At 38.7% G+C, this 12,531-nt stretch overlaps 1 protein-coding gene across 2 annotated transcripts; it reads right to left on the bottom strand.

Annotated features, from left to right (window-relative positions):
• Positions 1 to 799: 799 nt before the first annotated feature.
• Positions 800 to 11,337, bottom strand: LOC124120247 (protein shisa-5-like). Of its 2 annotated transcripts, none has more exons than XM_046483026.2 (3): positions 11,128 to 11,337; positions 9,351 to 9,635; positions 800 to 4,463 (listed from the first exon to the last, which is right to left on the bottom strand). In XM_046483026.2, exons 1-3 carry the CDS (start codon positions 11,162 to 11,164, stop codon positions 4,279 to 4,281), a joined length of 507 nt encoding a protein of 168 aa, XP_046338982.1. In that variant the 5' UTR covers positions 11,165 to 11,337; the 3' UTR covers positions 800 to 4,278. The 2 variants fall into 2 exon arrangements, with proteins under 2 accessions (XP_046338982.1, XP_048244841.1); XM_048388884.1 differs by lacking the exon at positions 11,128 to 11,337 and adding an exon at positions 10,736 to 11,085.
• Between the last annotated feature and the right edge of the window lie 1,194 nt (positions 11,338 to 12,531).

Here is a 12,531-nt window from a genome sequence, read left to right as displayed (position 1 = left end):
GCTAATGTTTCATTTGTTGGATCACAGATCGGCTGACCTTTATATGACAGGCCACGAGACCAGGAAGTGGACCTTTGGGAATCAGAGTCTACACGTGATGCTTATGACAGGCCACGAGACCAGGAAGTGGACTCTTTAACCAGTAACCATACACAGGTCAACATGTCAGAATCTGCTTGCAGGGGCAAGAGATAGAATCCAAGCAAGGCAGCTGACTTTCACTGATGTGCATGGTATATGTGCTGGTTGATGTTCTAATCTAACTCTCTAGACTGAATCAGTGAGTGGGGATTTAAGCTGAATCACTGTAGTTGTGCTGTTTTCAATGGTCGGAAAGTACATATTATAGACGCTGTGCAAAGTCAGTTTATCAATCATGACAAGGCTGGTGCAGGCAAACCCTAATCTCAGCTATGTTGAGGCCAGTGACGGCAAACTATAGACTAATAGCCAGAGCCATTTTGAGGCCAGTGAAGGCAAATGATAAACTAACATCCTGAGCCTTGTTAAGGCCGATATGGGTCTGTTGGGGCTATTGTGGGACTAAGAGCCTGAGCCTTGTTGAGGCTGATGTGGGACTAAGAGCCTTAGCCTTGTTAAGGCTGATGTGGGTCTGTTGGGGCTATTGTGGGACTAAGAGCGTGAGCCTTGTTAAGGCCGATGTGGGACTAAGAGCGTGAGCCTTGTAAAGGCCGATGTGGGTCTGTTGGGGCTATTGTGGGACTAAGAGCGTAAGCCTTGTTAAGGCTGATGTGGGACTAAGAGCGTGAGCCTTGTAAAGGCTGATGTGGGTCTGTTGGGGCTATTGTGGGACTAAGAGCGTAAGCCTTGTTGAGGGTGATGTGGGACTAAGAGCGTGAGCCTTGTTGAGGCTGATGTGGGTCTGTTGGGGCTATTGTGGGACTAAGAGCGTGAGCCTAGTTGAGGGTGATGTGGGACTAAGAGCCTGAGCCTTGCTTAGGCTGAAGTGGGACTAAGAGCGCGAGCCTTGAGCTGGAATTAAGTATTTAAGCAGCTGGAGCCATACTGGGGTAACGTGAGACACAGAATCAATCAGCTGATGTTTGATAGTAGATCTCATTAGGTAAACCTTTCACTAATCAACACTCCAGTGACCAGGGAGATTCCAAGTGTGCTTCTTAGCAAGAAAGTAAATAGTCAGTATGGTACTTGTAATATCAGCATGTCAGTTCTAAAGGTTCTTCTAAAAATCATCATGAAAACTTCATGGGTTTGCATACTCTACATTTCCTACATCCATCACCTGTGAATACATACGCCAATTTTGAGCTGTACCTGGCTATCTATAACTAATGAAAAGGTGAATCTGGTTCCAGTGAGTACTTGTTTACAACGTTAACTGACTGTAAGAGTCCAGTTTCCACCCTTGCCTTCCACCTGGCTCTATTGTAGCGCCACCAATGGCTATTATGAGATATGTCCCTCCTATTGATCATGTCTCATATCGCTTGCACTAGCTTCAGACAACACGGCAGCGCAGAGTCAAGACGATCTGATCGATAATCAACATATATATTGTAATTAAACAGGTCTTACTTCGCGAAAAGTGGATCAAATCATGTGAGCACCTAGATTAAAAGCATGAAAATACTTGTATCATATCTGTTGGTTCCGAGTTGGCAGTACACATGTCTTAAACCTCCTGCAATTGACCAAACTCTTCACAGCAGTTGACAAACCGGATGTCACTTTTGTTATGCGATGCCAATTGGTTGGTTGGTTGGTTTGTTGTTTAACGCCGCACTCAGCAATATTCCAGCTATATGACGGTGGTCTGTAAATAATCGAGTCTAGACCAGACAATCCAGTGATTTCAATTGGACTATGCATAGACTCGTGAGTCCAACTCCATCATTCCAACCTAGTTCGGCAAGGGTGGAAATTTGACTTTTACAGTCAGTGAACTCCCTTGCCTCGAGAAGATGGTGTGTAGTATGCGCTACAGCCTTGTGGCATCTGTCCTGCACATTGCTTCACTGTCAGGTGATGGCAGGGCTTGCACAAAGTTCAAAGATGTTCATTCGACTTCCTGAGTTATACACAATCTCATTTCATTGGCTCACTAAATGTCACCACTATCCAGCATATCTTTAAGCATGGATAAGGACTTATTTGACTTCATGAGCTATACACGAGTCATACATGAGTTATACGTGAGTTATACACCAGTTATACATGGTAATACACAAGTTAGACTTAGACCCATCTCACCCTCCACTGCCTATCGTCCGGATGTATTCACAGTGATGGAGGAATATGGAGCATACATACTCATGAAATATTGACAATGTCACACAATATACATCTCATCCAATAAATACAGAAACAGATACTTATACAAAACATAACTTTATAACCATTTTGATGAAAAAGGAAACAAAGCATGATGGGAAACATTTGACACCTACTGTGATTCGGTTGTTCATATTGTTGAACGAATTGACACAAAAACTATTATAACACTTCAGGAAAACTCCCGGGAAACTGTGACATAGATCTTTGGTTGAATAAAAATACTTCAGTCTTCATCATGTGACCTCCCTGTAGACATTCACATATCAGTGGGTGAGCAGGGGTGGATCCAGCATTTTTAAAAGGGAGGGGTACAAAATATCAAAACCTTCTCAGATAATTTTACTGCCTACAACATACTACATCGGGTTTTCAAAGGGGGAGGGGTTGCGCCCTGGACACCCTTCTGGATCCGCCTATAGTGAGATAGCCTTTGGTTTTGAACAGCTATCAGTTATACCATGGCATGGCATCTGTGAGAAAAGCCCTAAGTTATGTAAGTCTTAGGATTTTACCTCTTTGGTGAAACCCACATGCACAGGTATGGCGCGAACAAACCTAAAGACATAATCACAGTCAACTTGAGATTCGCTCCGACCACAATGATGATAATAGCTTTGCCTAAGGGAGGCAACTCTTCACAGCGAACATCTTTCCTAAATGCACGACCCATGTCCAAAAAAACATATAAAAAAGAACCTATTCATAGATGCAGAGATGCCAATCCAACTTGGGGCAACAAAATAAAATGAATTAAACAGAATGGAACAGCCATGTCGGGCACTGAAGTATCCATGGTAACATAGAATGAAACAGAGAGCCATGCTGTAGGGCACTGAAGTATCCATGGTAACAGAATGAAACTAGGAGCCATGCTGTCGGGCACACTAACAGTAATATTCCTATGCACTTACAAGTATCCAATCAATCACACATCCATCATGTCAGCAGTGGTAATAAAACAAAATGTAAACTGTAGCAATGGTTATAGTCCGAGCTGGAGAAGTGGAGACCACCAATCTGTAGAACTGTGCGGTGCTTGTGTTCTGTGTCAATTTTCAAACAAGTATTCTCTGTGTGTAACCATGGTAACAAGGTATAGCCCGATGAAACAAGATAATAATTTGGGGAAGGCCAAATTGTTTACTCCTTGATTATGGGATCGATCTAAGATAACAAAAAAGGCAGTGGTTGAAGAATAAAAATAAAATTGCAAAAACACATTTTCAACAGTAGTCCCTTTAGATGATCAAAATGTAAAACACAATGTGGGTTGGATGATGTAATCAAAGAGTTCCCACACATTTTTTTTCAATTACTGAAATGTGTGAACAGATTTCCGGGGAAGAGAAATTATTGTTCCCCTTATAACGCCATCTCAGCATCCACATTTGTTGGCAAGACAAATAATCCTCCACAAACCAAACTGTCTTGGCCTCAAAACTATTAGGAGTCCAATTTTGACTAACTATTGGTTTCCATCATCCTACCGCTTGAGATTCGTACTCCTCCATCATGTAAATAAGGGCAAAACAATTTTCATGTCTTACCAACAAACCTGCCTTAAGCAAAAATTAACAAAATATCTCAAAATTGCATTACATTATATCAAATATTTTAACATTATATCAAATATTCTAACATTATATCAAATATTCTAACATTATATCAAATAATCTAACATTATATCAAATATTCTTATATTAGTTATAACGAAAACATAATAATCATAATACTGTCTTAACCTTACTTCAAGAGGTTTTTTTCAACCCTGATTTATTCTGCTCTTTTTAAAAGTTGTCAAATGAGAATAGAGACGATGGAACTAATAAAAATAGGTCCAGCCTTAATTACACATGTTCTGTTCCCACTGTCACCATGACAACAAGTAGAATCCAATGTCCATCACTGTCTTTTAGAACTTTTGGCACTTTGTGCATTGTCCAATCACATTTCGCATCACATCTAATATGGTTCAGGGGGTGGCGCAGAGGCTTTCTGCAAATATGATTGGTCCGTTCCTCCTGTGTATCCGGCAGAGTCCATTTTATGTTGAGGAGGTTGCCACTGCTGGTCAGCTGTTGCCATGGGATACGGAGCAGGTCCAGGAGGGTAGCCTGAATGTGGTGGCCCAGGATACGGGGGTGGAGCTGTTCAAACAGAAACATTAGACAAATACAGGGTTTTACCTTGACTTACAAAACTGGGGATACAGGGTTTTACCTTGACTTACAAAACTGGGGATACAGGGGACCCTCAATAATTAACTTCAAGGGTCCTGTAAAGTACTGTACTATAAACTTTGATAATTATCTCAATTAAAGAGCCTTAATATTTCTTGTAAAGACGTCCCTACACACAATATTATTGTGCGACCCAATATATATTTTTATAGGTGATGCACATTTCTAGATTGTGTAAAACCCTTGAATATATACATGATAATAGGTGGTGTGACATGAAATTGGGCATAACGTTGCAGTCAAGATTATTGCATTTATATTGTGACAAGTGCGTTTGCTTGCACTAGTGCGGACTAATGATGGTCTTGTAGTACCAGCCATGAGATACCAAGCTGAGTTTAATGTGAATGCCATACTCAGACACAAAATACAGACTCCCAAATCGATCTGTTTTAGTATGCTGAGCGCCAGGCTGGGTAACAACAAGTACCATCGTTTCAAATCTTTTGGCATAACGGAGCTGGGGATCGAATCACCGTCCACCCTCCTATACATACATAGTTTCCCTTATATGTGGTTCAGTGTTCAGTGGAGCATCTTCATTATAATGAGACTTTTTACTCTAATATGAGACCTGTGAAGATCCAGGGTAGAATAGGTCTTCAGCAACCCATGCTTGCCGTAAAAGGCGACTATGCTTGTCGTAAGAGGCGACTAACGGGATCGGGTGGTCAGGCTCGCTGACTTTGTTGATGCATGCCATTGATCCCAATTGCGTGGATCGATGCTCATGATGTCAATCACTGGATTGTCTTGTCCGGAAGTGTCCGATTATTTACAGACTGCAGTCATATTGCTGAGTGTGGCGTTAACCCCCTGGATGCCAGAGGGACATATATGTCCTTCCTCTACAACCCTCATTTTGAAGTCGAATAAAATTCAAAATACATCACCAACACAAATACACTTCACAATTTTGAATAAGGTGGGACATTTCCTGTTCTGTGATATCATCCACTGGCATTTTAGGCCAAGCAAAAGTACTGAAAATGACCTCTGAAAATTAGGTACATTGTAAATGTCGCCATTTTTTACACATTACTAAATCACCGCTCACGGCGTTATTTACAGCATGTTTTGAAATCTATATTTAGGATATCTACTCGGAGAAATGAATTTCAAAAATACCATATTAGTGATCACAGGTATCTGTCTTTTATGAAAACACCAATGATCATTCCAAAACGTCTCCCATAACCCGAGAATCGTTTAGAATGTTTTGGAAAATACGCAAACACGAACACCGAAGTGAACTTTTTGCCATATTGGCTAGTGTTTACAAAATCACGTTTCAGGTACACCGGTTATGAGGCGCCTGTAACATGGCGTATATGTCAAACTTAGCTGCCATACACACATCCTTGAATTCCTCATACATTTTAGGATCAAATGACCAATGGTCTCTGTCACCAATACAAAGTGGCTGGATGAAATCAAGCAAAATATGTTAGGTGTGAAAACGAACGCTGTCCTCGAAAAACTGCACTTGTTTGAAATGTAAACAAAGCAAAATTCAGATTTTACACAGTGTAGAATTTTCTCCTATTTTGAGCTATCCATTCGTCTATTCGTTCAAGATATAGGCTCAACATTTTCAGAATATGCATGGGAAGAGAATTGTAGGAAGAATTAGGGAATTTAAAATAGATACATTGCAATGATTTTATATTTTCAACAGAAGTTGTCAAAGTTACCGTTCTGGTTGACGCCATGACTGACGCAAAATCACGCACAACGACAACGGTATTTATCGGAATTTCTGACTATTTCCGTTTGTTTCAATGAAAATTATGACAACAAACAACAGTACATAGATTGTCAGAATGTTTCTGATTACTTACATGTCACATTTATGTTTATACGATCCCTGAATCAACGAAAGTCCCCTGGTACAATCCTGCGTACTGTTGACAGTGTACACGCCATTTTGTAAAAGTGTGACAGGTAGTGATGTCATACGTCAACATTGTTGTACATATTTGGTAATTTCACTGAGGTGAAGGTCCTTGAATGAGAGTGCACACGATCATTGTATCATGCTGTTTACAGTTTCAGTTATGGTGTATATTTTGCATGTCTTTTATACATTTTTTCACACAATTAATTTCACTTTGGATATTTGTCAATGTTCAAAATGAAATCATACGTACATATAGGCCACAACATTTATGAACGAACCTTTGATACTCTCCTGTTTGTTTGAACATTGTTTACATAAGAATGTGATAGGTCTATAGTGTCGACTACGATATTTCTTATTTCCTTTGGACAAGTGTTACAAGATGAAGTGTAAATGTAACTGCAGCATGTACGTATTTCTTTGGATGTGTAATAAGTCAATATTATAAGATCATATAACCAATGTCCATGAATAGCCGTTTCATTTTATTTTATAACTAAAACTGATTATATTACTTTAACAAAATGGATAATATTTTTCGGTAAAATATATGCACACATTTCTATAATGTCTTGGTCTTGGAATTGTCTTTTATGTCGTTAGATACAGAGAAAAGTGATATCTAACGATTCGCCAGGTGCGCGTTAGTCACAAACAATTTACGAATTATTCCTCTCGTTTTGCATTATATAATCAATGGTTTCATTCTTTTGTCAATATTGTGATCACAGGATAGTAAACAGTTTACTTTATTTCTCCAGGAATTGTAAAATGTATAAAAATAAAACCCATGCCAGGTACCCCGTTGGTTCAACCGTATACGATTATCCTGATAATTCTATACCAATAGAGCTTTCTTTGCATCTTTTATTGTGTAAGAAATAATAACATAATAATGAACAAATATATGTCCAATATTGAATATATGTTTGGTTGTTTTGAAATATTCTTTTGGGAATTTTATTACGTAAATTTATGCTAAACAGGTGCGTGTCTTGTCCAATAAAGATACACGATAAACTATCTAATTGTTAAAAGGAATGGTTTTATTTTTAGAGTATTTCATTACATTTGATGATAAGGCTTGTGCTTCATTGATAATGATGCAACATTAGTCAAATTACACTTACACAATCAGGAGAATGTTGGAATCTAAGGACTAAGTTATAGGTTAGATAAGGCCATCCATTTCTCTATTAACTCCTTTTTAATGAAGTACGATTTCATAATTTCTTATGGTTATATTTTATAACTAAACGTGTACAGTTTCAATATCGATATTTGTGTTGGAATAGTTTGGTTCCTCCTGAACAAAACACCACGAAAATACATTGTCCTTACCCACAGCTAATTCTCACCAAGTGACCTGAGTTACAACAAACTAGAGCTAAGCATAGCGGAGTTATGTCCCCTTTTCTTTGTAGGTGTGAAATCTCTCTGTCACCTTTTGACGTCATAGAGAAAAAGCAGTTTTCGTCATTTACGGCATGCTATTTTTGGAATTGAATGTATGTCGTTATACAAACGCATATAACTCCATTTGATATGTAGTTATGTCCTTCAGATATTAGGCAGTATTTTGTTCGCTCACAGATTCCGTAAAGCTTCTTAATTAAAAAAATTGTCGCACAGTACTTTTATCGGTGTACGATAAAAAGCGGAGAAATTTACTGTTTTTCAACGCAGAATATATTCTCGGACAACACTTAGGAGTGTCTTTTTTTGTAAACCGGTTTGATATTTACAGTTAAATTTACACCATCAAATAGGAAATTTAATATTCTTCATCTCTGCGTAATTTTATAGCCAGAGGTAGATCCAGTGCCGGGTGAGCGCAATTCTCGCACAACCTTCACTTTTCCGATCTTAGGAAAATGTGCGTCAGAAAAAAAACTCGGCATCCAGAGGGTGAAACAACAAACAAACAACTCTAATATGATACGCATCTACGTCAAAAACTTTGACTGACTAATCTAAGTGAATGATGTGTGGGTTCTTGAGCCAATCAGAGGTCAGCTTTCAAAAACGATTCAGCTTCATGTTCATTTCCTTACCACCTTCATTTGGAAATTCCAATCACCACAGAACATAGATATACCCTTGATATTTTCTCTTGCATTCAGAAATAAAATTTAATAAATTTGGTTTCGAGATACAGAAATCAGATATGCTCGTCTGATGTGAGGTCTTGTGGAGGTCCCTCACAGACGTATCACATCAGAGTAAACATGTTAAAGATGAGATTTATAGAGATTGATGCACTGATCAAACCTCTGCCCAGGAATATAAATGGGAGATAGCCATGTTGTTTGTTTATTGTTTAACGCTGCGCGCAGCAATATTCCAGCTTATGGTGGCGGTCTGAAAATAATCGAGTCTGGACCAGACAATCTAGTGATTAACATCATGAACATTGATCCATGCAATTGGGATACGATAACAAACATTAATTTAGACAGCGAGCATGACCACCTGATCCCGTTAGTAGCCTCTTTCGACAAGCATAGTTGCCTCTTACGGCGAGCATGGGTTGCTGAAGACCTATTCTATCCCGGATCTTCACAGGTCGAGATAGCCATGTGGTACTAGTGACCTATTCTGTCTTGGAAAGTCCATGAGCATGGGCATCAAGAGTGCGTGTTGGTTAACGCTCAACTCAGCAATATTCCAGCAATTAGAGTATGAAGGTGGCCTGCATATAATCAAGTCTGGATCAGACAATCCAGTGATTGACATTATTGGAAATGATCCACGCTGTCTAGGCACAATGACACGTTGTCAACCGACTCTGACCACCCAATCCACAGTTTCCTCTTTCAGCCAGTGGGTCCCCATGGGGTGGAAATTAAGAAATTTACAATTTTGGGAAACAAGAATTGAACAGCACTATCTACCTTGTCCTGGGGGTGGCTGAGCTGGATAGTGTTGGTAGTTGACAGGCTGCTGTGGCATCGGCTGCTGGGCTGGGTACATTATCGTTGCATTGGCTGGGTATGATGTTGTTGTTGTTGTAGTTGTCGCTTGTGGAGCAGGCGAGTACAGCGTGCGGCCCGTGTACCCTCGTCGACGACGACACACGCAGAAACAGACGAGGATGACCACGATAATTATCAGCACTATTATTCCTACGATGATGCCTATGATGGCTGTCATTGTCACTGAGGCAGCCCTTTCGATATCTGGGAACAAACACACAATGTACAGTTGTCATGCTTTTGAATGATGTGGCAGGGGTAGTCAGGTGATCATATTGTATAAGGTCACAACGCATGTAATTACAGTGCGTAACCAATTTGTTTGGGTGGTTACCATGGTGATGCTGGGATGTGTTTGGGTATAATGTTTTCAGAAGCTGGAAATTTTGTTCAAGCACATTTCCACATAAGAATTGAAAGAAGAAGGAAGAAATCCATATTGTGAACAAGGATAAGTTTCAAAATTCATTGGTTATCAATTAGGGTTAGATTTTATTTTATTTTCTCTAGTCCACAAAATTTATCTTCTACAGAGTTGCCATCACCCTAATGGTAAAAGAAGTAGTCCACATGGAAATGTCACTAGTCCTTCCTGAATTTTACTAGTCTCGGACTAGCGGACTTATGTTAATAAGAAATTTCAAACCGTGTTGATATTGTGAGGATTTTTGAGACATTACATCAATTGTCAGCATTCTTACTTTTATCATAATTTGACTTGTATACAGAAAGCCAGAGTGACAGGGAGAGGATCTCCACTTAATCTTTATAAAATATAAGTCCTACTATTTACATCCGGGAACGTCAGGGAGTTTAATAACGCAGTGCAGTCAGTCAATAAAACATGTCTTTCTCAATTTGGTACGATCCTTAGAATATCCACCGCCAATGGTGTACAAATAAATCACAGCCATAGAAAACCCCAAGCTAAGTACAAGTACACGATCATGCCACGCTCATTAATGGCACTTTATTACATTTAATACAAGAACACAATTATAGATCAAATTCAAATATTTAGTATCATTCACCCAGATTCTATTTAGTAGGACCTTAAACATGATAAAAGATATTTTCAAAATGTGAAACAACAAACTATAAACTTCACATTCAAAAGAATTAATGTGAATCATTTTTGTGCAGTTTCAGATCAGTTCATTTTATCATATTTAAATACAAAATTCTTTTATATCATTATCAAATTTGCAAAATTCTTCACGACGAATGATAAGCCATTAATAGTATTGGTATAATGTCCTCATGCCATTTGTTTCTAGAAAAACCACTGGAAGTGACTCACATACCTTTAGGGACAACTTTATGTTTCATGCTTTCTCAAATGATTTCGTAGATGAAGATGAAATATATCAATGAAACAGTCAAACACATAAATCATCACTTCCCATGAATAGTATGAGGCTGTCACGTATAAATCGGTATATGGTCTCTGATTTCATCTGCAGTTTCAGTTTCGCTTGGAACAGCTGATGAATTCCTGGGGTTTCCCAGAACAGTGACTAAGTGAGATTGAGAATGATTAGGCTATATGAGTTTATCAACTCTGATAAATTAACAATTCTTGAATAGTCACCATCTATCCCAGCAGGTATGAGGGTTCAGTTGTCTTATAAACTGAAATGTCATTCTGGCAATGATAAAACATATAGAACTTAAAAATCAACATGGTTCAGCTTACAGTCTTCGTCGAAATCGAGCAACTTTCGGGCAGCCATATTGTGAATCTCAGTCGAAAGTGGAACTTATTGCCTGTAAAAGGTTTTGAACACCAAGAATATAACTTGTTTTTCTCTCTGCTTATACGAGAGACATAGAGCGCATATCATTTGACCAAGGCCATAGACCTTCTTCCGTGAATAGATCTTTTACATTGGTAACAACAGCGCCCTCTATGTATTGATGGTTAGTACAAAAAGTAAAACTGGTTTGTGAAACGAAGTAATTAGCACGCCCGCTGAAACAGAAACAACTGAAAATAATTACTGGGGAAATTTTGGTGAAAGTTACGTAAAGGACTGATTCACAAAACTCATATCAATCACAGAGTTCTGAGTCATTTCATATAATGTTATTAAAAAACCCCAAACCTTACAGATAAGACCCGTGAAGATCCGGGGTAGAATAGGTCTTCAGCAACCCATGCTTGCCGTAAAAGGCGACTATGCCTGTCGTAAAAGGCGACTAACAGGATCGGGTGGTCAGGCTGGCTGACTTGGTTGATACATGTCATCGTGTCCCATATTGCGTGGATCGGTGCTCATGATGTCAATCACTGGATTGTCTGGTCCAGACTCGATTATTTACAGACCGCCGTCATATAGCTTGAATATTGCTGAGTGCGGCGTAAAACAACAAACCAACCAACCAACCCTACAGATAACTTGTGAGTTTTGAATGACTTGAATCAAACATGCTAAGACCAGGTTACATTATGACAGCTATGACCGACAAAATATTGAGTCGAGTGTCATTTATGTATCAGCTTTCAATTACATAAATCATCGTGTGGGTCTAGATCTATCTTGTAATCATATTCACCCCAAAAGGCGTCTCTGTAAAAATGATAATGATGCTTGAGATTTTACGGGAGCTTGCGGTAGAGCCGATTTCGCACTCTGACAGATATATACTGGTACCAGCAAATATGTTGACAACACTCTGCATACATAATTACATAAACGCATTATGAGATCGAATGGTTCTCAATTTCTCACTGAAAATAGCGACGAGTGTAGTCTTGTTTTTAATTAAAAAAATATATGCCATATTTCATATCAGCAATACCTAATTTTGTTTAAATTTAACTAATTATGTACAGGCTATTAACGGCCATAGATCTTTTTTTAACCAACTTGCAACTGTTACTTTATGTAATGTTTTAAAGAGGTCAGTCGTTTTCTTCACTGTTAGTAAGTAACCCGTTGAAGTGCAGAATGTAAGGTAAACACAGTTACAGTAGGTTTCTGTAAGTTAACATTACAAGTATTGTCTATTTGTATTTACCTATAAATTAAACTAAATCCCTTACTAAAACCGATCTTCCATTTTCGTTTTTACCTGAGAATAGAATTTAGTAAGAGCT

The sequence above is a fragment of the Haliotis rufescens genome, unplaced genomic scaffold (assembly GCF_023055435.1).
Source record: "Haliotis rufescens isolate VD_foot unplaced genomic scaffold, xgHalRufe1.0.p SCAF_8, whole genome shotgun sequence".
In the NCBI taxonomy this organism is placed as follows: domain Eukaryota; kingdom Metazoa; phylum Mollusca; class Gastropoda; order Lepetellida; family Haliotidae; genus Haliotis; species Haliotis rufescens.
This window is presented reverse-complemented; position numbering and strand designations above follow the sequence as displayed.

Bases quoted from the DNA above. Each gene is read 5' to 3' on its own strand.
- LOC124120247 (XM_046483026.2), bottom strand. From the start codon at position 11,164: ATGGCTGCCCGAAAGTTGCTCGATTTCGACGAAGACT. The intron at 9,636-11,127 runs GTAAGCTGAACC...GTTTGTTCCCAG, and splicing joins GCTCGATTTCGACGAAGACT to ATATCGAAAGGGCTGCCTCA. The intron at 4,464-9,350 runs GTAGATAGTGCT...CTGTTTGAACAG, and splicing joins TCAGCCACCCCCAGGACAAG to CTCCACCCCCGTATCCTGGG.